Raw genomic sequence first — 27,075 nt, forward strand, 5'->3', positions numbered from 1 at the left:
GGGCGGGCGGAGCCGGGAGCCGCCCCCCGCGCTCACCTCCGCCGCCCGAGCTCCTCCGGGTCTGCGCCTGCCCCGCGCGCCCTCCCGGGGCGGCCCCGGCGGGCCCCGAGCTGCGGGCAGCGCGCCCCGGCGGGGAGGGCGCGGCAGCGGGAGGGCGCCGGGCGGGGCGCGCTGCTACTTGGCCGGCCGGCGCCGCCCGCCCCGCCCCGCGGAGAGCGAAACTCGGACGGGGGCTGGAGGGGGCGGGCCGAGGCCACTTCCCGGAGCGGCGGAACCGCTGAGGTCACTCTCGCCACCCCTTCCCTGTCCGCCCCGCCTGGCCCGGCCCCTCGCGCCGACAGGGGGGCGCCGGGGTGGGAGCGGGCTTTGGGGGGCAGCGCGGGGGCTGGGGGTGTCTCGCGATACTTGCCGCCTCGGCCTCGGTGCCTCCCCCGTGGGGTCCCAACTGCGCCCGACTGCAGAGACCCCTTCAGAGGGCCCGCTCCCACCCAGGCCTGCGCTGGGGCAGTTACGCGAAGGCACAGCCAGACCCGGCCTCCTGCCACCTAGCAGGTCGCCGGCCCGGGGTGGGGGAGGGGGCGCATGGGTGGGGTCGTAAATTTGGGGGAAAAAACACATCTTTTTCCCTGAACTCCTTCTTTTGAATTTAAGTTAATTCAGCCGGGATCCTCTTCCAAATACTCAAGCGGGATCTCGACCTCGGAGTCCAGACTGGGGGACTCCCACCCTCTAAGCTGAGCCCAGCGTGGGCTGGGGACCAGCGCTCTGAGCTGCTGCTGGGCTCGGAGGACAGGGCACGTCCCAGCAGACACGGCGGGGTGGGGGACACACGCGCTAATGGAGGGAGGCGGAAGCCCTCCAGAGCCCAGGGCAGGCTGGAAAGTGTTCAAAGAGGAGGAGACAGCCAAGAAGGGCCAGCCGGTGTCCTGGGCAGGGTGTTCCTGGAGGAGCAGCGGCATGAAGGTGTGAGAGGGGACACCTCGTTCTGGGAAAAGGAAATAGAAACAGAACGACTAGTCTGACAGGGTTGGGGTCCCTGTGTGGGGGGGGGGGTCGCACTGCTGGCTGTGGAGCCTTTTCCAGGGCACGACCGAAGGGGCTACCCGTGGCCGAGAAGGTTCGAAGGCACTTTGAACCAGAGCCAGGATCATCGTCACAATGACCCCGTTAACAGATGCTCTTACTTTTATCCCGTTTTGGTGAGGGAGGTTAGGGAAGGTGCCCAGGGCCACACGACAGGAGGGCAGTCCCTCCGCAGGGAGATGGAGGGTGTGGGGCGCAGTGGGCCAGGGCCGGTGCAGTGGGCCGGGGGCAGAAAGGAAGCTTTGACCCGGGACTGGGGGGTCTGCGGGAGGGGCTGGATTACGGGGTAGGTCCCTGGCCAGGTGTGTGTGGGCAGGAGGAGTGGAGCCCACTGGAGTTACAGCTGAAGTCTGTGGGAAGGAAAGCCACATTGTTACACTAAAAAATTATTCCTTGTTTGACCGGATGTCCTGCATTTTTATGTCCTCAGTCTGGCAACTGCAGCTTGGAACCGTGGAATCACACTGCACTCTCAGCCGCTCGGACAGGCCAAGGGACAGCAGAGCCCTGGCTCCCTAGGATGGCTGTCCGCTCTGGGGACCCTCGGGAGGCCCAGCACCCCTTCCTCTGCCCATTTACATAATTACCTCCTCCCCCCCAGCCCTCACCAGGAATGGCTGCTTTCAAGTAAGTTCAAGGTGAACCCTGGGGGACTGCCCCCTTCCCCTTCCGGCCCTCCCTGGGTCAGAGCCCTGCGCCTCCCCTCCCAGCCTGGAGCTCCACCGACCCCTGGCCTCTTTGAACCTTAACAACTCTCATCTGCACAATGGGGGTCTGAGTGCTTCCCGGTTTTCCTGAAAATTAACTGCAGGGCCTGGCACGCGAGAGATCTCAGGACCTTTGCACTGCTGGTCACTCACATTCTGGAATGGTCTCCAAAAAGTCCTTCATTGGCTCTTCTTCATCCCTGTCTCTGTTCAATGACACTTCAGCCAGGGTGGGGGTTCTGCACCCCACCACCCGCGTGGCCCATCCTCTCCTGCCTGGGCCTAGTGGGTGTGCACTCAGTGTCTGCTGAGTGAGTGCTTGACAGTGGGTTCTGTGAGGGATGAGTGCTGCTTCTACCGTCCCTCCAGCACTGCCTCCCACGCCCGGCCCTAACCAGCACCTGAGGCTTGGGAAGGGCAGTCCATGCAGTGGCTCTGGCCGACGTGCCCTGCCTGCCCTGCCTGCTGGCGGACAGGGCAAGCCTTGGGCACTTGATAGAGGCTGTGGTGCCCGGGAGGGCCAGGACGCTGCCTGTAGGAGTGGGGTAAGATCTGGAAGGTCCAGCTAGGGACGGGCCAGAGGAGAGGGAGGGGACAGTGGCAGCAACATCTGCGTTCTAGTCACTCCTGCCCCAACGCTCCAGGGCGGGCTGTCCCAGGAAGGCCAGAGTGGGTCCCGGAAGCCCCACCAGCCTGCAGCCCTCAGATTCCCTCTCCAATGGCTCCGTCTGAGGCACAGGGATGACAGGAGGCTGTCGTAGAGCCACAGTTGTGATGGCGCGGCGGCCATCTGGCCTGGGAGCTGCCCCAAGGCCCAGCCCTGCAGCTGCTGCCGAGACCACGCAGCCCTGGGCCCTTGAGTCCTGCCCCGTGGCTGGCAGCTGCGGGAGGTGACAGGGTGAGAGGCCCCTGGAGGGGACAGGTGGTACCCTCCTTGAGGCCGGGTGCAGCAGTTTTTGCTGGAAACACCTGGCCATAGAGTCCCCAAAGTGGCCATTCCAGGGGGGGAGGGGCCTGGGGGTGGGATGGGAGGGGTGTGTTCTGGAAGAGAGGGCTCCGCTTTCCCCGCAGGAGGTCAGAGGAGAGGGGCTGGCCCTGTCCACCAGGAGACCCCAGGCTTGAGGGATGGCACAGATGTGAAGACAGGACTGGGTGTGGGGCTCACAGCAGGTCATGGCACAGCAGGTCACGGCCGCTCCCAAAGCATCAGGCCACGTGGGGGGGGGGCTGCTCCCTACACCTTCTCCGTAGTATGGCCAAGCCTAGGATGGGGGTGGGTACAGGGGACTCTTCCTGGGGGAGCCATGGGCAGGTGGGACAGTCCCAGAGGAGCCCCCAGGTGGCCCATGGTGAAAGTTTGCTGTGAGAGTGATGGACAGACATCCAGGCTCTGGGCTCAGGCATCCAGTCCACATGGCACAAACCGGCTGGGCCTCTGACTTGGCCCCCTCGGGGCAGGGCCCTGCCTGGGGTCACCAAGTCCGAGCTGGAACAGCTATGCGTGGCAGGGGGCGGGGGCTTGGGCAGAGGTGCCCATGGGGGCATGGGAGAGACAAGAACTGGGAGTCCCCCGAGGACTGAGTGCCCCCTGTGCAAGAGGGCAGAGTCCTCTGGGAGTGTCCTTCTCTTGGCCAGCCCCAGGAGGCAGGGAAGCAGTCCCAGTTTTGGCTGCAGATGGTCCTGGGGGCCCGACTGGGCTGAACGTGCTTCTGTCTATGTGCCCCCCCCACACCCCTTCTGTGCCCCAGATGAGCTTTGGCTCTGGATAAAAAACAAAATGACCCCCCCCCCCAAATATTTACCAACCCCAGGAAGGTAACTCACCAGTCTTTCTCTTACAAAAGGGTTATCAGCCCTGGGCCTTGGGGGTGGGGGAGGGGCAGTTGGAGTAACTTCTAGCTCTAGCCTGAGGGCCACCACCCAGGGAGGGGTTTGGGGTGGCTTCCGTCCCTTGCAGTGTCCCTGAATCTGCAGGGGGAAGGGTTTGCATCCCACTCAGAGGAGGCTGCTCTCTCCCAGGGACTTCGGACTGGGTGCCTGGGGCCCGTCTGCATCCAGCACGGAGGGTCCTGGGCTTTTTGAGCCGTCACAGCCCTTCCTTTGAGTCTGACGAGACCCCCCGCCCCGCCCCCCAACGGACAAACACAGTTCCTCCTCTGGATGCCTGCGCCAGGCTCAGGGTGGGATGTCAGGCCAGGTACGCCCCTCCCTCCGTCACCAGCAGAGTCCCCCCTAGTGTGTGTAGGGGGCAGCACGGGGGAATGACAGCTCCCCTCCCAGCATTCCCCCAGAGGGCTGCCCCGTGCTCCCCCAGGCCACTCTGCCCCAGGGGCCCACTTACACCCCGCCCCCACCGCGCCGCGGGCTGGCACGTTCACACGGGACACATTCTGAAAGTCACCCTAACCTACCCCTCCCAAAGTCTGCAGAAGTCCGGGATTGTCCCAGACCGGTCTCGAGCCCATTCTGCTAGGGTCACCGCAGAGCTAGGCGCAGGAGGGCAGGGGCGTTTTACGAAAGGGGAGACCGAGGCCAGAGAGGACGCGGCCCCGTTAGCGGCCCAGCCCTGGCCCAGGCCCCCGAGGCCGCCCTCGCCCGCCGCGCGCTGGGGCCCGGGGCGGCGGAGGCGGATGTGGGCGGGCGGCTCGGGGCGCGGGGCGGGGAGAGGGCGGGCCGGCGGCGGCGGCGGCGGGACCGAGCGCGGCGGCGGCCGGCCCAGCGCAGCCAGCGCGGCCGGAGGACGGGAGCAGGCGGCCGAGCACCGAGCGCGGGCCCGGGCAGCGGGCGGCGGCACGCGAGGCCCGGCCCCAGCAGCGCGCGCCCGCCGCGGCCTCCAGCCGGTCCCGCGCAGCGCCGGCCCGCGGGGATGCGGAGCGGCGGGCGCCGGAGGCCGCGGCCCGGCTAGGCCCGCGCTCGCGCCCGGACGCGGCGGCCCGGTGAGTCCCCGCCCCACCCGGCCGGTTCCCTCCCCGCGGCCGGGCCGCTTTGTTCGGGCCGGGCCGGGCCGGGCCGCGGCGCAGCCGGGCGGGAGCGGGAGCAGGAAGTGGCCGCGGCCTGGCGGGCGGGCGGGCGGGACTCGCCGGGCGCCGGGGTGCGGGCCGGGCCTTCCTCATGACCTTGGCGCGGCCGCTCCAGGCGAGGCCCGGGCCGGGACGGGGCGCCGCCGGGGCGGCCGGGGTCGGGGCGCCGGGCTCCCGGGCCGGCCGGCAGAGTGGGCGCTCGGGGTCAGGAGGCGGGTTTGCCCCGCGGCCTTCGAGTCTGTGGGAGGGACCTGGGAAGGAGCCCTCATTTCCCAGGGACAGAAAGTTGTGCGCGGTGGCCGGGTGCCCGGGCTGGCCTACAAAGGACTCCAACTCTCCTGGGCCCTGAAACTGCTTCCTGTCCTGGGTGGATGTCCTGCCCACCCATCCCAGAGGAGGGGCCTGGAGGGCAGCTGCGGCTTGGCCCCAGATGGGGAGTCCGGGGACCGCTGACGGACTTGTCCCCAGGTGGGGTGCCACAGTAGACAGGGGTGGGCTTGGGCCTGTGCTCTGTGGCCAGAGGGCCCCCACATTCACTCCTGGGTCCCTTGGCCTGGCTCCAGTGGCCACTCCTGACTTTTGAGCCCCCCTATCCAAGCAGAGGGTGGGGTGCATTGGTGGGGGCTTGGTTCCCGCCCCCACCCGCAGCTGCACGGATGGCTCAGGGACCAGTGCTCTGGAGGTAGAAGGAGGGAACTGTCTCAGAACACAGTGTTTTCTAAAAAGTTGTGACTCAACCAACAATAGTGGCAACAGTACACACTGGGTGAAGGCCTCAGGGCACAGAAGCTGTGGCATGTAGGGTCCTCTCTGTGCGGCCACCCTACACCCAGAGCAGCTCGGGCGCAAGCCTGGTGGGCACGTTTCCATGCAGACGTGCACCACCCCGTGTGTGCACAGATATATTTTTACACGCGGCTGCCGACAGCTGTCTGACTGTCAGCAGCAGGCCTCCGGGGCACTGGGTGGGGGTGGGGGACATCAGAGGTCTTTGGGTCCAGCCCTGGGCCGCTGGGCCATGCCCACTCATTGTCACCAGAGCCCCTATGCCCGCCGTGTGCCGGGGCTCAGAGCCCTGCACTGGGAGCCCTGTCTCGGCGGTATCCCCCTCTGGCTGGCTTCCTGTCGCTGCCCGGGGACCTGCCAGGTACGTCAGGTTCTTTCGTCTTGGGGCAAGGTGTAAGCTTCCCTGTCCTGGCATAAGACAAGGCAGTGGGGCCTTTCTGCCATCCTAAATTCAGCTTAAGACAGCCAGTGCAAAGCAACCGTCCCTGAGTGCCCAGACTGTGCCTCAGGAGGCCAGAAAGGTGGGCTGGTGGGACAGCGTCACAGCTGGCCGTGGAGGGATCCATGTTGGGACCCATTCCACAGAGGTCCCCAGAGGTCTCTGCCTGGCCTGGAGGTCTCAGACAGGATCTTCCTCCCCTTAAGAGTGCCCACCTGGAAGGGGGGCAGAGCATTGCTTGCAGGAAGAGCATGCCAAGTACTCCCAGCATGCCCAGAGTTGGCGACTTGGGAACTGGGTTTTGAGGGATGCCTAGGAGTTCATCCAGCAAGGGAGAAGTGAGGAGGGCCATGCAGGATCAATGGCCAAAGTGTGCTCAGGTGAGGGCTGGCTGGTGGGCCACTGCAGGTTAGGGGCTTGTACAGTGCTCCCCCATTTGTTGCCTCCTGAATGCTGTAATTATGGGTCTGTAACCGCCCTGAACTGAGTGCTCCTCACCGACAGGACCTGTCTGAACCTCTCTTTGTCCCCCGCGCCCAGTGCTGGGCCTGGCAAAACCAGAGGTGCCTGGTACATGGTGGCCGAATGAATAAACCAGATTGAGCCCGGCAGGGGCGCTGTGGTTTAGGAGGAGCCTGGGGTTTCTCCTGGGGAGATTTTTAACATCACCCTGGAGGGCTCTGGGCTCTCATTTGCGCCAGCAGCCAGGAGTCCTGGGCCTTCCTTCTTCATGCTTGAATTCTCTGCTTTCCTGGTCTGGGAGCAGGGAGGAGGAGCTCTGTGCCCTGCCCAGGATCTCAGCCCATGGGTAGAAATACGATGGACAGGGTGTCGTTCACCAGGGGTGTGGGGAGGCTGAGCCAGCCTGGGCTGTAGAAGTCTGGGGGGCTGCCTGGAGGAGGAGGCCTCAGCGGGTTCAGCAGGTGGAGGCTGGGAAGGCCTTTTGGGGATAGGAGTGACTTGTCCAAAGGCCAGGGGAGATAGGAATGGGGAGGTGAGCAAGGCAACAGCTCCGAGGGCCTGCGGTTGGGGGTTGGCAGGCTCTCGGAGCCCAGTCTGAGGAGCAGCATCCAGTGACACGGATTTTGTATCAGGCAGCAGGAGTGTCTTGGGGAGAGGTTGGACAGGCTGGCAGAAGAGTGAGGGCGGGATGGGAGTCTGAGACCCTGGAGGGGACAGGCCACATGGGAATGCAGTCGTGGGTGGAGACCCCAGGCTTGCGCAGCAGGCCCCCGGGCTCACCTCGGGGACAAGGAGCTGCTCCAAGCTGGACACGGCCTCACGCTCACTCAACTTCCTTTGCTTCTTGCTTCTCCCAGAGGCTGTGGCCAGGCCGCTGGGCCCAGGGGAGCCTGCGTGAGAGGAGACTGTGAGCGCCTGGGCCGCCCGGCCTGCCGGAGCCCCGGGCACCATGAACGACGTGGCCATTGTAAAGGAGGGCTGGCTGCACAAGCGAGGTCAGTGCCCTTGTGGCTGGGCCTGGGGACAGAGGCCCCATGGTCTGCCCGGGGGGTCCTGGAGCTGGTGGGGCTGTGCCCGGCCTGTAGGCTTTGTTGGCTGCGGTGGCCCCGGGTCTGCCCGTGCGTGTGCGTGCGCCTGCTGGGCGGGAGGGGCTGTCTTCTGGGGCTTCTGGACTGGCCAGGGGAGGGCATCCAGCCCCACGTCCTCCCGCAGCATGCAGGGCACTGCTTCATGGGGCCTCCGGGTGGAGAGAGAGGCCCCATACAGGGCCGGCTGTCGGAGTGGCAGCCTGGCAGGGCCCCATGGGTGGGGAGCCACCGCCCGCCTCCCTCCTGGCTTTCCTGGAAGGCGGCGAGGACAGGGTCCGTTCCAGGAGCTGGCATGCCCGTGGCCCAGGGCACTGCCCAAGGGCTCCTGAGGGCAGGGCAGGGCTGCTTGGCTTGGCCTCCTGTCTGTCTCAGGCCTGGCCTTCAGGGCTGGGGGCTCTGTACCACCCAGGGGCCCAGTGTGGGGCATGTTTGCGTTGGAGCTGCAGCGCTGGCTGGGTCCGGGGCCCCAAGCCCCCTCCTCCTCACTCAGCCCTGCGGCCTGGGGAGGGGCGCTGCCCCAGGGGCTTGGCCAGGAGCAGGTGGGCTGGGCGCTGCAGCCATGGCCCTCCTCTCTAACCCTGCCCACGGGCCCCCGTGCTGGCCTTCTCTCCACTGCCCCGCTGTACTGCTGGGTTAGGGTCCCAGACGCCCTGGCTGAATCATTCCCTCTTGCCCCAGGGCGAGGATTGGCTGGCCCTGCTCGGAATTTTCTCTCTCAACAGACCTGTTCTCTCCTGAAGTTCAGGTGACCCATGCCAGTGGCCCACCACTGCTCACACATATCCTCTAGCAATGGATCCCCCATCTGGGGGGAACCCCGGACACCGAGCAGACAGGGAGGCGTGGTAAAATAGGTGTCACAAGATGGGGTTTTGTGGGATGAATAGGAGCTCCCCAGTAGAGCAGGCCTGGGAAGCCCCAGGAGCTGGGGGAAGAGGTGGAGGAGGGACCAGAATGCGATGGGCTCGTGGCAGGGGATGGAGGATGTGCCCAGCCGTGTGGTTTGAGACCTCAACTGGGCAGCAGTGGGAGGCCTGGGGTCCATGGGGAGCCCCTCACCTGGCCTCCCCCAGGCCTGCTGCACCACCCGCCTTCCCCACCCGCCTCCTTGTTGCCTGAGGAGTCCTGCCTCTGTGCCTGGAGCCCCCATGGCCTTGCAGGGTGTGGTATTAGGACCCCCCTCCCCCACCCGGCCTCTGCTCTCTCCTCTGTGCCATCGGCTGGCTGCCTGGGGCTGCTACTTCTTAATCCTGGGCAAATGTTTGTTGATTCCCTATGAGATTGTGGCTGATCCAGGAGATGCCTGGGCCTCAGGACTGCCCTGGGGCGCAGGCCCTGGTTACTGGGGTATCCATCCGCCAGCTGGCCCAGGCAGGAGTAGCCTAAGGCTGAGGCCAGGGGAGCTTCATGTTGCCACTCACGGTTGGTGCTTCCTGAAGGGGCTGGGAGGGGCCTGGGGACACCAGGCCCAGTGGAGCATCCCGAGAGCTGAGCCTGAACCTGGATTTGGCCACCCCCTCACCGTGTACCTCTCCAAGGGAAGTTCCTTGAGCCCGGGCCTTGGTTTCCCCATCTGTGCTATGGGAGTGGGGGCAGGGAAAAGACCTCGTGGAGTGGCCGGCGTGGTTTGTGAGGGCCCGGAGTCGGTGCAGCCGGCGTCAGCAGCCTCAACCAGGAGGGAGGGTCCTGTCCGCTGCCCCGGCCCTTTCTCCTCCGCCTCAGTGTGGTGGCACTGGGGTGAGAGGTGGACACGTCGCATGCCCATGGCGGGTCTGGCCTCTTGCTGCTGCAGCAGGCGGGTGTCCCAGCTGCACGGCCTGCCCCTGCTTGCCGAGGAAGACCTGTCCTCGAGGGCACCCCTGTTTCCCTGGGTCCCCCTGTGTGTCACAGACGTCCGATGCCCTGATGGCAGGGCTAGGCCCCTCCCCTGTCCTGCGCTGGGGCCAGCAGGGCCACGTTGGGCCGAACCCTCCTCCCCTCACGGTGCTCAGGCCTGGCCTGGCTGGGGAGCATTGGCTCCCGTCCTTTCCTGCCACGGCAGGTGAGGGTGCTGCTCCGGGGTCTGGACCCCTCTCCTTTGCCGGGTCTCCCTGGGTCTGGCCCGGGGCCTGGAACATGCCAGTTCTTGGCCGAGCCCCTGAGACGACAGTCCCCCCAGAGCTGCTTGGGCTGGCCACACAGGGAGTGACGGTGCCTTTGGGGCTAGGTGGCATGGAGATGAGGGGCAGGCATCCCCCCGGGTGTGCGGGGCAGGGCAGCAGCCCCAGCCAGGCTCCCTCCTGCTGCCCCTGGGACGGGGGCGGCTCTCTCTGGGGAGTGACCCTCACTTCCCTATGTGCTCTGAGCTGGAAGGTTCTGGAGCTCAAGTTCCAGCTGTGCATGGACCTGCAGCTGCACCCAGGAACCCCCTGGGCCTCAGCGTCCCCCTGTGTCCAGCTGGGAGCTGGACCCTGCGAGCCGAGCTCCGGCCGCCATGGTGGGAGCCAGTGAGGAGCGGCCAGGCAGGTGGCGCCGGGCGGGGCCGGCAGGGACAGGTGGGCAGGTGTCCCAGCCGCGTGATGAGCTGCTCGCAGGGGCCACTCCCGTCCGTTTGGCCAGGTCTGTAGCTGTCCTTGGCGTCCCCTGGTCCGCAGACAGGCCGGCTGGACCGGGTGGGCCAGGAGAGGACAGTGGCACCCAGGCTGGAGGGGCTGTGGGCGCTTGCGGAAGGGCCGGTGCTGGGCTTCCCTGGCGGAGGGGGCTGGCGAGGAGGAGCAGGCCTGCCTTCCTCAACGGTCACCCCCTCCCCAGGCGACTGAGGGGAGTGGCGTGTGGTGTGGGCCTCCCCTGCCCCGGGCCTGTGCCTGGAAGTGGAGGTGTGCGAAGCCTCAGTTTACATTGACCCTCGGGAGCTGTGTGGGGCCCTGTGTCCAGGGAGCTCCCGGAGGGTCCATTCTCTGGACATCCGAGGTCCTGTGGCGCCTCCACCCCAGGCCTATTCCTGGCACGGACCCCCCATCCAGGCCCTGGGGTGGCCCCAGGCGTCTTGGTGGGGAGTGCGGCTGCGCCCTGACCCTGAGGGGGCTCCTGGTCCATGTCCCCTCCCACCCGCTCTGGTCCAGTCTTGAGGTCCCGGGCAGGTCGTTGCCACAGGACCAGGGTCTTCCACTGCACCGTGTCCCCAAGGGCCAGGGTCTTCCACTGCACCGTGTCCCGTGCTGTTGGCGAGCTCACACAACCCTTGCATCCCTGGCTGCCTCCCCGGCCCCTGCCGTGTAGCCGGTCCTGGGGTCGCTGTGCAGGGTGGGGGCCATGGCGGGTGCAGCCCACTCCCCTTGGCTTTGCTGGGCCGACAGCGGCGGGAAGAGGGAGGCCTGTGGGGGCTCGTGGACCATCGCTGCTCATGTGGGATGGGGCTGCTGCCACCTGCCCTGCGGGGAAGGGGCTCAGCAGGGCCGAGGGAGGGAGCCTGCAGGACCACATCGGCTGGAGGGCAAGGCCTCAGTTTCCCCGGCTGTCACATGAGGGTCAGCTCCAGGCCACATCCAGGTGGCCTCTGTTCCTGCAGCCCACTCGGGCCCTGAGACTGTCAGTGTGCAGTCCCCTGCGGGGAGCATCGAGGGTCCCGAGTGGCTCCAGGTCAGAGCGGGCGGCCAGGCGGAGGAGGGACCTGGCCTGGCTGGGAGGGAGGGAGGGAGGTGTGTAGGTGGGGCAGGAGGGCTGGACAGGGGTGGAGCCTCAGCCCCAGGCCTGGCCAGTGGAGGGGACAGGGTGCGGGGGTGTGCTGTGGCAGAGGCCGGGGTTTTGGGGAGTTCCCTGTTTTGTGAGCGCAGTGAGTTCTCCCTTCAGAAACAAACAACAAAAGAGGAAGCTGAGCGGCCTTGCGGGGGGGGGTAGGGGGGGTGGTCACTGCTGGCCCCAGCCCTGGACCCTGGGCCCCTGGGCCTGGGCATTCCTGAGGGGTGCTCTGTGGGGTCTGGACTGCAGGGGGGTGGGGGGAAGGGGAGAGGGGCTGGGGCCATGGGACCCGCCCACGTGCCGGGCGCTGGGACATCCTCTGCAGACCCCGCCCCGCCTCCCCCTCCCCGCGGGGGAGCAGAGTGCATTATGTGGAGGGAAATTGAGGCCCGGAAAGGGCCAGGGCAGACCTGCGCCCACTGAGGGGTCTCCGCCTGCTCCCAGAGGAGCTCACAGGACGCCGGCTGGTTGCATCAGGCTGGTTCCTAGAAGTACCGAGGGAGGGTGACCGGAGGGAACTGGCTCGGGCACCGCTGGCGTCCCCTCTGCCCGGCACGCCTGGCTGGCGTGGGGTCAGCTCCCTGCCCTCAGGCCCTCCGGTCACGGCAGCCAGTGGCTGTCACTCTGGGCTTCTCCCCAGGCTGCCCCACAGGTGGGCAGGCGCCTGCTGCTCTCACCCACTCAGTGCCCGTGCCCTGTCCCCGTCCCCTGTCGGGTGACCCCCCAAGAAGGCTCCCCCAGTCCAACCCTGGGCCCTGGGCAGGTTGGCAGAGGGCCCTGGGCTCCAGGCAAGCGTGGTAGTTAGGCGGCCCCGGGCCAGGCCTAGGAGCCACAGCCCCAGCTGGGCCCCCACTCCCGCGGCCCAGGGGGTACCCCTTTTGCTCATCCTGCCCTTGGGTGCATTTTTGTTTACCCCGAGGATATTAACAGGCCTGTGTCAGAAACAGTAGCCTGAGGGCGGCAGGCTTTGTTGCTGATGGTAGTGCCAGCCCTGGGGGCTTCTGGGTAGGATCCCTGGGGTTTGGGCTTACAGACCCCCCAGCAGGCCCCGGGACTGCAGTCCCCGCCCTCAGCCCCCGGTAATCTGGTGCGCCCACCTGCCCCGAGGCGTCAGCTGGTTGTCAGGGTCTGGTGTGCCTTAGGGGAGCGCAGGGTGGGCCACCCAGCCTGGGCAGGCTTCTTGGCGGAGGCGGCAGCTCCCTGGGCCCGGCACAGTGCCGAGGAGCCCTCCAGCTGGTGAGGGGCCAGGTGGGCAGGAGCTGGGGTCTTCGCTCCTGCCTCCGCTGGGTGTCTGCAGGGAGTGGGGAGGGGCCGGTAGGGCTGGTGCCTCAGGACTCGTGCCCAGCGTCACTGTCCTGGCCCGGCAGGCCACTGGCCAGCACCCCAGAACGAGCCTGTGCTACGTTTCTACTTCCTTTCCCGGGGGTGCTGTCCCCACATGGGACCCTCACCGGCCCCACGGCCCCCGGCTTGCTCCCTCCTCCTGTCCAGGTCCCTCCCTGGCCACTTCTGTCCCACTAGGAGCCTTGTCACCTTGCCTGGTTGGGTCTGTCTGGGCTCTTGGCACAGAGCAGAGGGCAGGAGGTGTCCCCCTGGGAGCTGTCTGGGAAACCCCCAAACGAGGTGCTGGGTGTGGACTCAGCAGGGGCCCGCACGGCTCTGGGTTGTGTGTACGGTGTGGCTGAGGCTGCCCCTGGTCCCCGGGGCCCCCGTTGTCACTGGCTGGATGGGTGGCTGGGGCCTGAGGCCGTAGTGCTGTGGGGCTGGGCGCGTGGCATGTGGAGAGGGCAGGTGACTCCCGTGTCCCAGAGGCCGAGACCCTGGGAACCGGCTGGATGGAGGCGCCTGGGGACGCCTGGGGGGCGGGGCCGGCGGCTGCTTACTGGGGGAGGGGGGCTGGAGACAGGAGTGTCCCGAGTCAGATGCTGTCCTGCGGCGGTGGGAAGAGCTGGCAGTGCTGAGGCAGTGGCCGAGGGGGGCTGGGTGGTATCCCCACGTGGCCCTGCCTCCTTCCCCGCACACCCCAGCCCTCCTGAGTGTACGTGCGGGGGGTGGGGGGGTGGCAGGGGGCCCGGTGGCAGCACCGACCGCCTGTGAAGAGCTGACGGGAGGAGTGGGCGCCCTGCCGGGCAGCAGCCCTGATGAGCTGGCTCTTGGTGGCCTTGAGGGTCACCTCCCCTGAGCCTCAGTTTCCCCAGGGAGCTGCTGGGCACAATGGTCCCTGCCCTCCCTGCCTACCAGGTGGGACAGGAATGTGGAGCGTCATCCCCTGCCGGGCTGGCTGTGCCCCCGCAGCCCTCAGACGGGCTCCTCCCTGGGGAGCGGGTGGCGTGTTTCACCCGCAGGCCGGGGGCCGCCCGAGTGGGGTCAGCTGCCTTGGGCGTGTGGCCCCTCCTTGCCCACCGCGGCCCGCACGTGCCCACGGGGTTTGGGGGCTTCCTGGTGGGCTGTGGCCTGGCAGGCTGGCCCTCCGAGATGACCCGCGCCGACCGCTGCCCGCCCGCCCCGGCGCGGCGCCCTGGGCCGCCGTCAGCAGCCGTCTGCTCAGTGTGCTGGGGAAGGTAAATGGGCGCCCGGCAGCTGTCGGCCACGATGGATGTGTCAGTGGCGGGGGACCGCGCGGTGGCCGCTGTCAGCTGGCACCCGCTCCCCGGGCCTGCTGGGGCTCACTTTGCTGTGGAGGAACAGCTCGGTGCTGCCTGGCACCCTGCCAGCCGCTGCCGCCGCCACCGCTGCTGCGGCAAAGTGTTTATCCAGCAGTTTCCCGAGGGCTGGGGACTTGGGGACGATGCTTACAGAGCTGAGGACGTGGTGGCTGGGCGGGTTGTGGCTTGGAGGGGCCGGTCCACCTGGCAGCTCAGGAGGACTCGGGCCAGGCCTGGACATGAGGTGCCCACAGGGGCCTGGCCGCAGCGGCGAGTCCCGGCCCTCATGTGTGCGTGGTGCTGTTTGGGGTGCTCTCACCCACGGCGTGGCCTGGGACACGTGTCTGGGGCGTGGCCCTGATGGCAGGTGGGGCACAGGCAGGAGAGGCCTCCTCCCAGCACCCCACATTTGGGCCAGGAGAGGCTGCTGGGGCAGAACCCCCATTTCCTTGGGGTGAGTGGGGGTTGCTGCCTGGGTGGAGGGGACCTGGGGAGCTGTCCCCTGGGGGTCCCGGGGGGACAGGGCAGCATCCTGAGGGACACACTCGGCTCCCCTGTGTCTCGGCCAAGGCCTGGTGTGGGCACACGCAGGGGGCCGTGCCGCGGTGTTTGGGGCTGTCAGTTTGTGGGCCCCCCGGTGGGGCTGTGGGGGTGGGTGCAGTGGGTGGGCGCCAACCTGCTCCAGGCCTGCCCGGCTGGACTCCGCCCCTGCCTCTGGAGTGGGCGCGTCCAGGGACCAGAACAGGCCCGGGCAGCAGGTTCCCTGCCCAGGTCACGCACCGGCACCTCGGACATGGAGGACAAAGGGGGGCTCCTGGTGGTCTCTTCTGCTGGGGGAGCACGGGGCCTAGGGAGTGGGGCTGGTAGAGGGGGCCGGGGGCCACCGTCACTGGCTGATGTATGTCCGTTGCCCCCACCCTCCCGAGGGAACCCAGGGTGGGCAGGTGCCAGCCTGCAGGCTCCCAGGAGGATGGCAGTGGCCGGGGCCCCGGGTGGCCGTCTCGTTCACGTGCCCCATCCTGTGTCATCCCCAGTCCTGGAGCGGGAGTGGGGGGCCCTGGGTCCCCTGTCATCTGGGCTGGCTGCCCACCCTGCATCCCCTCTGGCCTGAACTCATCAAGATGCAAGCCACGGCCCGGGCTGCAGTTGGCGCTGCTGGAGCCCCCCAGTGACCGCCTGGCCGGACCTCTAGGCGGGAAAGCAAGAAAGAAGCGTGTATGTCTTTGGGGCCGGGGCCCCGAGGGCCCCGAGTGCAGCCCAGGCCCCTTCTCTCACGCCGCTGCCCTGGGCCCGGACTCCCGGGGCATCACGGGGCATGGCCCCAGCGCCTCGGTCCCTGGGTCTGTGGGCCCACCTGGGGCCTGGCACCCGTCCCGCCCCACCCTGCCCGTCCTGCACCCCCCACCCAGCTCCCAGAACCTGCCAGGCAGGGCCTGGGGAGGGGCTTGTGGGGGAGAGCTGCTGGAAGGCAGGTGCAGGCTCAGGGCCGGTGGGGGTGGGCGGACGCGGGGCGGCCGTGCAGGGGGCCGTGGGCGCAGTGGGGGCTGGCGGCAGTTGGTGGATCGGATGGGTTCGGGGTGCTCATCAGTCTTCCCGCTCAGTTAGCGTCCCGGGGAGCGGCAGCTGGCGGGAGGGAGGCACTCCATCAGGGGCCGACAGCGCCAGGCTGGCGTGCAGGCGGGTGGGCGCAAGCGGGACGGGGTGGGGGTGGGGCGGGTCGTGCGTCCCCCTTCTCTCCCCTCCCCGCGAGCCCCCCGCCCGCCTGCCGCACCTGGGAGGCTGGGGGCTGTGCAGGCACGGTGTGTGGACACGTGCACGCGGGGGGCGGAGCCGGCGCCTGAGGGTGGCCAGACCCCACCCGCTCTGTTGAGCTGGGTGGGGACGCTGAGGAATGGCCTCGGGGGTGGGTGCGGATTTCTGGCCCCCACCTCCTCCTGCACCCCCTTCTCCCTGAGGGTCTGTGTTGGCTGCAGGCTAGAGGCCCCCCGTGGGCTTGGGGTGCGGGTCCCCAGGTGTCCTGGCCACGGCTCCTGAAATGTGGACTCATGAGAAGGGGCAGCAGAACCTCCCCATTCCCTCGAGGGGCCCCGCCAGGTTTGCGTCAGCGTCACAGGCGTCACAAAGGGTGGGCGCCTTCCTGCTTTGCCACCTTGTTCCCCTGACCAATGCCCGGGTCCTCCCCGAGCCGGGGGCGGTGCGTGTCGGTGCAGGTGTCTGGCTGAGGACGCCTAGCTCAGGCTGGGGACGTGGCCAGGGTGGCTCTGGCAGGACCTCTAGGTGGGAGATGCTGCAAGCGGCCTGTGTCTCCGGAGCCCCTGGGGCTGGCGGGCAGCCTGTCCCCACACTGGGGCCCTGCTGGGCGGGCTCTCTGGGGCAGGGGCCCCAGCATCCCCCAGCGGCCTGGGTCGTGTGGAGCGAGGGCGGGGCCCGTGCAGGCCACATGCTGAGGGGGGTCTGGGCCGTGGAGTGGGGGGGAGGAGCGGCCACGGCCGGGGAGGTGGCTGTCTGTGGACCCCAGTGGCTTCCCGGGCACCTGCAGGGCCCCGCTGCCCGCACCCAGGGAGCCGGGTGTAGCCGTGGCCCCTGAGAGCCTTCGGGGGGTGGGTTCGAGCTGCAGGTACGGGTCAGCTGGTCCCGTCCAGCCCACACCGAGCGGGGCCTGAGGGTGGAGAGGGCTGGCCAGGTGCCCCAGGGGCTGCAGGAGGACGGTGGCGGCCACTGCGCGGGCACCAGGGCCTGGCCTGTGGGAACCGCACGAGCCCTGTCCCAGCCAGACCTGCTCAGCGTGCTGGGAGGCTGGGGCGTCTGGGTCTCACCAAGTGAGCTGGCAGGACCAGGGGTGGGTGGCCCGGTGACGGGGCAATTGCTTGTCCCCCTGTGTCCCTCCAGGCACCCTCATCTAAGGCTGTGGTGGGAAAAGCCAGGCCTCAGAGCTCAGGGGCCCCAGACCCTCCCCGGGCCCCTCCTGCCCATGGTGGCCTAATTAGTAGGCTCCCTGTTGTTCAAATTCCTTGCTCGACAAAATGTAAATGAAACATTTTTTTCCGGGTGTCAGTATGAAAAATGATAGTTGCTGGGATATCACAGAGGACATCTGCTCTGATCCTTAAGTGTGAACGCCCGCTTATGGCTGATGTTGCAAAACTTAAGGGAGAACGTTCCCATGCACCTGGGCAGCACATGGGTGGGACGGGCCCAGCAGGCCTCCCAGGCAGTACGGTGGGTCCCTGGGCTGCACCACGGGGTCTCGCTCTGGGCGGCACTGACCCCTCACTGAGGACACCAGGCTCTGTTTCCTCAGCCGGGGACCAGCCGTGGGGGCAGCCCACACATGCGTTGTCACCTGCAGCTACCACCCGGCCGGCCCACCTGGCCAGCCCTATGTGCTCGGGGGGAGCCCTTGACCCTGACCCCCCAGCAGTGTGGCTGGTGCCTGCTGGGGACGGGGGGCATGCAGACTGGCCCAGACCTGTCCCAGCCGCCTGTTAACCAATCACGCCCCTTCCCCGCGTCCGGGGGCCCTGGCCTTGCAGACAGCCCTGTGGGTGGCTCTGCATGGGGGGGGGGTGCCTTGGCGTGGCGAGCCTGCCTCCTCATGGACCCGGGGCCGTCTCTGCTGCTGGCCTTAAGCAGCACACCCCTGCCCCCTGACTACGCCCGGACTCGAGCTTCCTGGGCACATCTGTCCTGGCACAGCCAGCTGCCAGCTGTGGGCGAGGGGGCTCCACAGGCCCAGCCCTCACTGCCCGCTCTCGCAGGGGAGTACATCAAAACCTGGCGGCCGCGCTACTTCCTCCTGAAGAACGATGGCACCTTCATTGGCTACAAGGAGCGGCCGCAGGATGTGGACCAGCGCGAGTCTCCCCTGAACAACTTCTCCGTGGCCCGTGAGTCTCCTCCGTGCCCAGGCCCTGGGGCCAGCAGCCTGCAGGCGGGGGACCAGGCTGGGCCGTGCTGGCTCCCGAGTCACATCCCCTAGTGCCACTGGGGGGCCAGCCCTGGTGGGCGGGGGTCTCCAGGCCAGTCTCAGGGCTGGCTGGCCCTGAGCAGTTCCCCGGTCCCCTGCTCTGGAGGCTGACGGGCCCAGCCGAGCAGTGACGACAGCCTCCTCGGGGTGCACGGCTGACCCGGGAACCCTCCTCCTGCCGGCTTCACCCTGGGAGAGCGCTTGGGTGGGGGGCGCAGGGGCAGCGCGTGGGGCACGGGAGCCTCCGTCACCCCGTGGGAGCCTGCAGTTCTCCCCGAGAAGGAAGGCCCTCCCTCCGGGCCGCCAGGCCTGTGGTGGGACCCCTGCTTCCCCTCAGCTACGGGTGGGAGTCTGCCCCGCCCGGTGGCGAGTGTGGTGAGGCCCACCCAGGTGAGGCCCGCCCAGGATGTCGGCCGGGGCGTCCCTCGAAGCCAGAGAAGCCGTGGTGCTTCTTCCCGTGTGCTACTGTGGCTTCACTCCCTGCCTGTGGGGGCACAGCATGTGTGACCCCCACCCCTGTGGGACAGGGACCCAGGGGTGGAGGTGGCCACGTGGGGGGGATGCTGGGGCTGGGGGCCCTCCCAGCCTCATCCCCATGTCCCGTGCCAGGGCATGGGCCTGTGTGTGATGGGTGGCTCGTTAGGGCCGCACTGTGGGACAGCTGCCCGCGGGGCCTGTGAACCACAGCCGGTGAGATCTGAGCTGGGCCACGGTCCGGCCGCAGAGCTTGGTGCCCAGCGAGGGTTGGTCGTAGGTTCCAGCCCTGGCACTGCTGTCATAGGCCCTTCCCGCAGGTAGCTCTGCCCTGTGTGCCATGTGGCCTGGGACCCTGGGCTCCTCCAGCTCCCTCACCCCCCGACCCCCCAGGTTCTGGTCCAGGGTCTTGAGCGAGGGTCAGCACCAGGCTGGGTGGGAGGGACTCCCAGCGCAGTGGCATCTGTTGGGCGCCTGGCGGCTCAGGCACCCATGCCCAGCGGGCCCGGTGGCCAGCAGACCCTCCCCTAAGGGCGTCTAGTGGGAGGGGACAGGCCCGGGCTGGGGGCTTCCGGGGGGATCTGCAGGTTCCTGTGAGCCCTGAACTGCCCTCCTGGGCTCTCTGCTGCAGGCCCGGCAGCCGCAGGGCAGCCTGAGAGGGAACCCTGGGTGAGGGTAGACCCAGGAGGCAGACACCCGGTCCCCTGGCAGCCACGTGGCCACGTGGGAGATGCACTGCCGCTCATGCCGGGCTCTCCCCCGCGCCTCCTTGGCTGGGGCTGGGGGGCTGCGGGGCTCACGGAGAGGGCCGGGCGCTGGTGTGCCCAGCAGCAGCCTGAGGCAGGGCCCTGCTGGGGGCGGGCAGCACAGGAAGGAAGGAGAGGGCCCTCTTGGGAGGGGACACATGGGGCGGGCACCTGCCAGAGGGGGCTGTCCTAGCAGAGGCAGGCAGGGACTTCAAGCAAGGCCACTGGTGGCCTGGAGCAGGTCCTGGGGGGCAGAGCTGCTGCAGTGGGGGCTGTGCTGGGTCCTCTGTGTCCAGGGGCAGGGTTCTGGGCCAGGGGGCTTGAGACCCCGGCCCTGGGCTGGAGCTGCAGCTGCTGGGCTCCGGCAGGCTGTCCAGGAGTGCGTGGGAGGCTGGTGTGCTGGCATGAGAAGGCCCACTAGGGTTTTCCACCTCCCCTGCCCACGGTGACACAGGCCGTCCTCCCCGTCCTCCCCTCGAGGCTGGCCCTGAGCCCCTTCCTGGCCCCCAGGCCCAGCAGACCGCTCCCTTGCAGCCCGGCCGGGGCCCCTTGCGGTTGCCAGGGCCAAGATGCTGGAATGTCGGAGGCGCCTCTGCTGGCCCCCCGCCCTCCTTCCTCACACAGGCTGGGCCAGAGTCCTGCCGAGAGGCCTCTAGGCTGCACCCTGTGCTCACACACTCTTAGGGCCTGGTGTGTCCCCAGAGTCCCTCAGCTGCAGATACATGTGTTCGAGGCGTGCGTGTGCTCCAGGCATGTGTGTGCTCCAGGTTTATGTGTGTGCTCCAGGTTTGTGCATGTGCTCTGACGTGTGTGCTCCAGGTATGTGTGTCCTCCAGGTGTGCATGTGCTCCAGGTTTGTGCATGTGCTCTAGGTTTGTGCATGTGTTCCAGCGTGCATATGTTCCAGGCATGTGTGCGCTTCAGGTTTGTGGGTGTGCTCCAGGCATGCGTGTGTTCCAATGTGCATGTGCTCCAGCTGTGTGTGCTTCAGGTATGTGTGTCTTCTAGGTATGCATGTGCTCTAGGTGTGGGTGTGTTCCAGGTGTGTGTGCTCCAGCTGTGCATGCCCCAGGTGTGCATAGACTCCAGGTGTGTGTGTGCTCCAGCTGTGCATGCCCCAGGTGTGCGTAGACTCCAGGTGTGTGTGAGCTCCAGCTGTGCATGCCCCAGGTGTGCGTAGACTCCAGGTGTGTGTGTGCTCCAGCTGTGCGTAGACTCCAGGTGTGTGTGAGCTCCAGCTGTGCGTGCCCCAGGTGTGCGTAGACTCCAGGTGTGTGTGTGCTCCAGCTGTGCGTGCCCCAGGTGTGCGTAGACTCCAGGTGTGTGTGTGCTCCAGCTGTGCGTGCCCCAGGTGTGCGTAGACTCCAGGTGTGTGTGTGCTCCAGCTGTGTATGCCCCAGGTGTGCGTAGACTCCAGGTGTGTGTGAGCTCCAGGTGTGGAGCACACCTGGGAAAATAGCAGAACGCTCCTCCCAGGCCCCTCCCTGCCGCAGCCCTGTGGGCCCTGCACACGCCCACCCTGCACCGCCTGGGGCCTGCTGGGGCTCAGAGATGGCAGGAAGGAAGGACCGCAGGAGGGGACAGTGGTGGGGGCTGACCCGACCCTGCCCCTGATGCGCTCTGGGGCTGCCTCCCTCCTCCAGAGCGGGGTGTGGGGTCCTGGCTGCTTTTCACGAGGAGGGAGGCCGCAGTTTGGCAAAGGATGAAATGGGACTTTCTGAGGCCTGGTGGGAGGGGTCCGAGGGAGGCGGCCAGGGCGGTGGGGCAGGCTCTGGGGTGGCAGGTGGGCGTGGGCAGACGTGTGCATGCTGGCCCCCCCCCCCAGAGTGCCAGCTGATGAAGACGGAGCGGCCCAGGCCCAACACCTTCATCATCCGCTGCCTGCAGTGGACCACGGTCATCGAGCGCACCTTCCACGTGGAGACGCCCGAGGAGAGGTACGCAGGGCTGTGCAGTCCATGGGGACAGTGGGGTGCTGGCCCCCTCTGCCTGTGGCCGTCCTTGCTCCCCAGTGCTCCCAGGCCCTGCTCAGAGCCCATCTGGAAATCGTCTGTGGGGTTTGGATGGGGAAACTGAGGCGCGAGATGAAAACCAGGTGGGGAGGAGGTACAGTCCTGCTGCAGGCTGCACCTCAGTGTCCCCAGTGTCCAGGAGGGTTTCCGACCCCTGAGTGAGTGTGGCCAGCCCAGGGCTCTCTCTGGGGTCTCTGTCACCACATCTCAGCCGGGCTGTGGAGGGGAGGCCGGGGTGGGTGGCAGCTGCGGGGTGGGCTCCGGCTGGAGGGCAGGGCCTCAGGTGACCGCCTGCAGGGAGGAGTGGACGACTGCCATCCAGACGGTGGCCGACGGGCTCAAGAAGCAGGAGGAGGAGATGATGGACTTCCGGTCGGGCTCGCCCAGCGACAACTCCGGGGCTGAGGAGATGGAGGTGTCCCTGGCCAAGCCCAAGCACCGCGTGGTGAGGCCCCAGCTCTGCCGTGCCGGGGCCGCGGAGGGCCGGGCGGGTCTGGGCCCAGCGGGGTGGGGCTGGCTCCCCATCTCCTTCCCTGTGTCGGAAGTGCAGTCGGGGTGCTGGGTCCGGAAGGCACGACGGTGTCACCACACCATTCCCCGGACCCCAGAGCTCCGGACTGGGGCCCAGACCCCTGCGGAGCCCACCGGGCCGGCGGGTGACTCCGGGGCCCACGCGGGCCGCTGGTGGGCGGAGGGTGAGCCGGCGTTCGCCGACCCGGCTGCCACGCTGCCCTCAGACCATGAACGAGTTCGAGTACCTGAAGCTGCTGGGCAAGGGCACCTTCGGGAAGGTGATCCTGGTGAAGGAGAAGGCCACCGGCCGCTACTACGCCATGAAGATCCTCAAGAAGGAGGTCATCGTGGCCAAGGTGGGCACAGGCGGGCGGGCGGGCCGTGGGGCTGTGCTGGTGGCCGGGCGGCGGCTCACCGGCCCTGCCTTCCAGGACGAGGTGGCCCACACGCTCACCGAGAACCGCGTCCTCCAGAACTCCAGGCACCCCTTCCTCACGGTGAGTCCCGCGGCCCTTCTGGGCTCAGGCTGGGGTCAGGCTGTCACCCACGCGGCTGCCTCTGAGGGACCGGCCTCCGTGGAGGGTTGGGGTGTGGAGGTGCTGATGGGGGCAGGGTCCTCTGTCTCTGCCACTCTGTGGGGCCCTGGGAGCCCCTAGGCTCCCGAACACCCCAAGACCCTGCAGGCCAGTCTCCCGCTGCCTCCTCTGTGGGGGTGCAGGCCAGGTGGTCCCTGTTCTGGGGGACTTGGCCGGGAGGTATTTGCCGTGAGTGGGGTCCAGCCGCTGGACTGGTTCCTGGGTCACCATGTTTGGGTGCGAGCTGGCCATCGGTGGGGCCTTTCCTTTAAACGCAAAGCCGCCTGTGGCTCCAGCTGTGCAGGCCCCCGGCCAGCTCTGCCCCGGAGGGCGTGTCCTCCCCCTGCCAGGATAGCAGGGTCGGGAACTTGTCACTCCTCTGCCACCCTCTTCAGTGGCCCCCCGAGCTGGGAGCGCGGGCAGCGGCAAGGTCTGGACTCCCCCAGACACTTGAGCCAGACCCACCTGCTCATCTTCAAACGGCCTCGGTGCCTCTCGGGTGCCGCATGCCTGCCCGTCCCACCCGAGGCTCCGTCTCTGCTTCCGTTTCAGGCGCTGAAGTACTCCTTCCAGACCCACGACCGCCTCTGCTTTGTCATGGAGTACGCCAACGGGGGCGAGGTAGGGGCCATGGGGCAGCTCTCGGGAGGGGCTCGTCCCGCTCGGAGCCTCTGCTGCCGCCTGCAGCACGGGGTGGTGTGGCTGGTGCCCGCCGCGGGCAGCTGCCTGCTGGGGCCGACTGCCATGCTGAGTGGGGGCTCCAGTACCTTCCAGGACCCCCCTCCCCCTGGGCCTTCTGGAGGCTGGTCCTGCCTCACGGCCGCCTCCCACAGCTCTTCTTCCACCTGTCCCGCGAGCGCGTGTTCTCCGAGGACCGGGCCCGCTTCTACGGCGCCGAGATCGTGTCGGCCCTGGACTACCTGCACTCGGAGAAGAACGTGGTGTACCGGGACCTCAAGGTGCGCCCCGGGGGCCGGCGGGAGGCGGGGATGGGGCCCAGCAGGCTGACCACGCCGCCTCCCTCCCGCAGCTGGAGAACCTCATGCTGGACAAGGACGGGCACATCAAGATCACGGACTTCGGGCTGTGCAAGGAGGGCATCAAGGACGGCGCCACCATGAAGACCTTCTGCGGCACGCCCGAGTACCTGGCCCCCGAGGTGCGCCCGCCGCCGCCCCCGCGTGCTGCCCCCAGGCCCGCCCGGGCACGCGGTGACGCCCGCCCTGCCCCTGCCGCCCGCCCAGGTGCTGGAGGACAACGACTACGGCCGGGCCGTGGACTGGTGGGGGCTGGGCGTGGTCATGTACGAGATGATGTGCGGCCGCCTGCCCTTCTACAACCAGGACCACGAGAAGCTCTTCGAGCTCATCCTCATGGAGGAGATCCGCTTCCCGCGCACGCTCGGCCCCGAGGCCAAGTCCCTGCTCTCGGGGCTGCTCAAGAAGGACCCTAAGCAGAGGTGAGGGCCCCACTGGCCGGGCAGGCTGGCGCGAGCCTGCAGCCCTCACACCCACACCTGCACCGAGGCTGCCTGCCGTCCCCGCAGCCCCGGGGTGCTCCCTCTGGGGGTCCCCAGGTCCTGTGGTGGGAGGGTGGGGCCTGAGCAGGTGGCGGCGCCGTCACTGTGGCCCCGTTTCCCGCCCCAGGCTCGGCGGGGGCTCCGAGGACGCCAAGGAGATCATGCAGCACCGCTTCTTCGCCGGCATCGTGTGGCAGGACGTGTACGAGAAGAAGGTGTGCTGGCGGCCCACACCCCTGAGTCCCCTGTGCGTGCCCTCAGCGTGGCGCACTCGCTGGCTCCCTCACGCACACCCCCGAGTCCCCTGTGTGTGCCCTCAGCGTGGCGCACTCGCTGGCTCCCTCACACACACCCCCGAGTCCCCTGTGCGTGCCCTCAGCGTGGCGCACTCGCTGGCTCCCTCAGGCACACCCACACTTGCACGGCCAGAGGGCTGTGGGGCCTGCTGCGGCCCCAGGCACGGGAGGGCCCTGTGTGCGTCCCGGGCAGCTGGCCCAGGCCCGCCCTCCCCGGGACCCTGTGCCCTCCCCGGGACCCTATGCACGCACAGTGAAGGCTGGCGGGGGTGGAGCAGGGGTGCGACCCCCTCCCCTCCACCAGTTCCTTTGGTTATCTGACCTCAACCCCTCCTGCTGCAAGGAAAGCCCAGCTGTCCCTCTGGATGTGCAGAGATGGGACAGCACTTGCTCTTCTTGCGTGTGTGGGAGGCCACCTGAGGGAGGCAGCTGTCCTGCGTGGGCCCCTGTCGTGGGGGGCTCACCCTGCCAGGGGGCCCACGAGCCCCAGGCCCTGACCGAGGCCGATGGGGTCTGCCCAGCTGGGCCTGAAGACTGTACCGGGATGTGCTGGGTGCCCTGTCACCAAGCATGTGTTGCCTGGTTTCCAGCCAGCACCTCCCCTGAAGGCCTGTGTCGGGCTACACGTGGCTGGCTGGGCTGGGTAGCCTGGGGACCCACTGGGCCTGTCCTCCCTTTGGCACAGGGTGTCCCCGGCCCTGGTCCAGGTCCTGGCCCCGTGGGCTGCCACCTTCCAGCCCTGCCCTCTGAGGGTGTGGGGGGCTCGGGCAGTGCCTGACTCCTGCCCAGCCTTGACCAAGGACCCCGCTAGTGCACAAGGGACAGCACTGGCACCAGGCCAGACTCGGGCCAGCATCTGAGGATGTCCTTGCCTGAGGGACCTGAGACGCTGTCTGGTGGCCCCTCACGTGTGCACCTCACTTTACAGTTACCCTTGCCTCCTGGGTCCTTGGGGTCCTCCCTGCAGCCTGAGCCTCACCCAGGCCCTTGAGCTGTGGGGGAGGCAGGGGTTCCACAGACCCCTCTCCTTCTCCCCTTCCCAGTTTACAAGAAACCCAGTTAAAAGAAAAGCCAGAAAGACCCAGGCATGGTGGCTCGTGCCTATAATTCCAGCTACTCTGGAGCCTAAGCCCAGAATTCAAGACCAGCCAGGGCAACCTAGGGAGGCCCCATCTTAAAAAAAAATAGAAATTGTCCCCTATGCCTGGGGGCAGGGAGGGTCTGGCAGGGCGGGGCTGCACTGGCATCACCTCTTGGCTGATGGGCGTGTCCCAACACACGCTTGGTGACAGGGCACCCAGCACATCCCGGTACAGTCTTCAGGCCCAGCTGGGCAGACCCCAACCCCAGGCACTGCTGCACCCCTGCACGGCCGCCCTCTGGGAGCGGGGGCCCTGACCTCAGTGCCGCCCGGAGACAGCTCCCTGGGGCTTTCGGGCACCGTGAGGCCTGGTGCATCCTGGGTCTGGGGTGCTGGGAGTCGGGGCGAGGCCTGTGACGGGCCCTCTGTCTGGCTCTCTGCAGCTCAGCCCGCCCTTCAAGCCCCAGGTCACATCGGAGACCGACACCAGGTATTTTGACGAGGAGTTCACGGCCCAGATAATCACCATCACGCCGCCCGACCAAGGTGAGGGCTGCTTGGCGCCGGTGGCTGCACCCTGAGGCACACTTGCAGGGATCCACATGTTTTTGGCTTCAGATGTTTTAAAATCAAAATTTTTAAAAAGCTGCTCTTGGAAGGTACTAATGATTACGGTGGGAGGCTCACTCCCCTACCCCCAGGACTCAGAGGGACGAGGTCCCGTGTCAAGATGTGGGGCCCTGCCTCAGTTTCCCTGGGTGCATGGCACTGGGTTGGTGGCGGTTTTGGAGGTCTGGCTTCATCCTGGAGCTGGGGGTCGCGTGAGGGTGGCGGGGGCAGGCCAGGTCTGAGCGGCCCCTCCCACAGATGACAGCATGGAGTGCGTGGACAGCGAGCGGCGGCCGCACTTCCCCCAGTTCTCCTACTCGGCCAGCGGCACGGCCTGAGGCGGCCGCCGGGCAACCATGGCTCTGCTCCAACACGGCTCCACGGCCAGGGGAGGCCCCGGACGGATGATGTGCATTTAATGGTTTTCATTCCTTGGGTGTATTTGAGAGGAGCCACGCCATCCTCCCGAGCACGGTGCAAAGAAGTTTCGTGCTGTGGGCAGCATCCTTGGGGAAGAAAATGGTCCTGCAATTTTTCTTAATTTATTTCATCCAATTTGTGCTCCAGACATGGCCTCGGGTCTCAGAACAATTCGATTCTCGTAGGAAAACGTTAAGGACTTCTACAGCCATGTGCAGCGAGGTCTGGGGTCCAGGCAGGTCCTGCCGCTGCCCCAGCCTGGCCCTGCTAGCCCGTGTCACCAACCACCCCTGGCTGTCACCTGGGTCTAAGGCACCAGAAGCAACCTCACAGTGGCATGCTGGCTGGCACCCCCGGGGGGCATGTGGCAGCCCCCAGCACTAAGGCCGTGCCCGCAAGGATGTCCTCAGAGGCTGGCCCCCCTGAGACAGGACCCGGGGTGGGGGTTGGGCCAGGGTTCGCCCAACAGGACAGAGGAACAAGGTTTAAATTTGTTGCTGTGTATTATGTTGTTCAGATGCATTGGAGGGAGGTTAATCTTAGTAAAAAGAAAGCCCCCTCCAGGCCACCCCTTCTCCCTCCTGTGTCACGGTCTTGGTGGCTGTCCCACCGAGCTCCTCCCTGAGACGACTCCCACAGTAGCACTTGTCTCCTGGACGCTTCCCTTCCGGCTGTGCGCCCCCGGCCCGCTCCCGGCTCCCCTCTGCAGGGCGGCTGCCACTGGGCCCCCACGCCCCTCCCGGCCAGATGCCGCTGCCGCTGCACCATGGCGTTTTTTACAACATTCAACTTTAGTATTTTTACTATTATAATATGAAACTTGTCCTCCAAATTCTTCAATAAAAATCGCTTTTCAAGTTTGTGGCTCACTTTGCTGGGGGAAGAGCCTGTGGCCCGGGGAGGGGGCCCTGGTCTC

General features: G+C 67.4%; 1 protein-coding gene across 1 annotated transcript; it reads left to right on the forward strand.

The window, feature by feature from the left end:
- Nucleotides 1–661: 661 nt before the first annotated feature.
- On the forward strand, nucleotides 662–27,016 carry AKT1 (AKT serine/threonine kinase 1). The gene is made up of 15 exons (XM_045559550.1): nucleotides 662–963; nucleotides 1,514–1,710; nucleotides 7,355–7,492; nucleotides 17,706–17,834; nucleotides 20,960–21,071; nucleotides 21,444–21,591; nucleotides 21,884–22,015; nucleotides 22,091–22,156; nucleotides 22,787–22,855; nucleotides 23,068–23,193; nucleotides 23,265–23,393; nucleotides 23,479–23,693; nucleotides 23,881–23,968; nucleotides 25,574–25,676; nucleotides 25,998–27,016. Exons 3-15 carry the CDS (start codon nucleotides 7,447–7,449, stop codon nucleotides 26,075–26,077), a joined length of 1,443 nt encoding a protein of 480 aa, XP_045415506.1. The 5' UTR covers nucleotides 662–963; nucleotides 1,514–1,710; nucleotides 7,355–7,446; the 3' UTR covers nucleotides 26,078–27,016.
- The last annotated feature ends 59 nt before the right edge of the window (nucleotides 27,017–27,075 follow it).

The sequence above is a fragment of the Lemur catta genome, chromosome 1, assembly GCF_020740605.2.
Source record: "Lemur catta isolate mLemCat1 chromosome 1, mLemCat1.pri, whole genome shotgun sequence".
In the NCBI taxonomy this organism is placed as follows: domain Eukaryota; kingdom Metazoa; phylum Chordata; class Mammalia; order Primates; family Lemuridae; genus Lemur; species Lemur catta.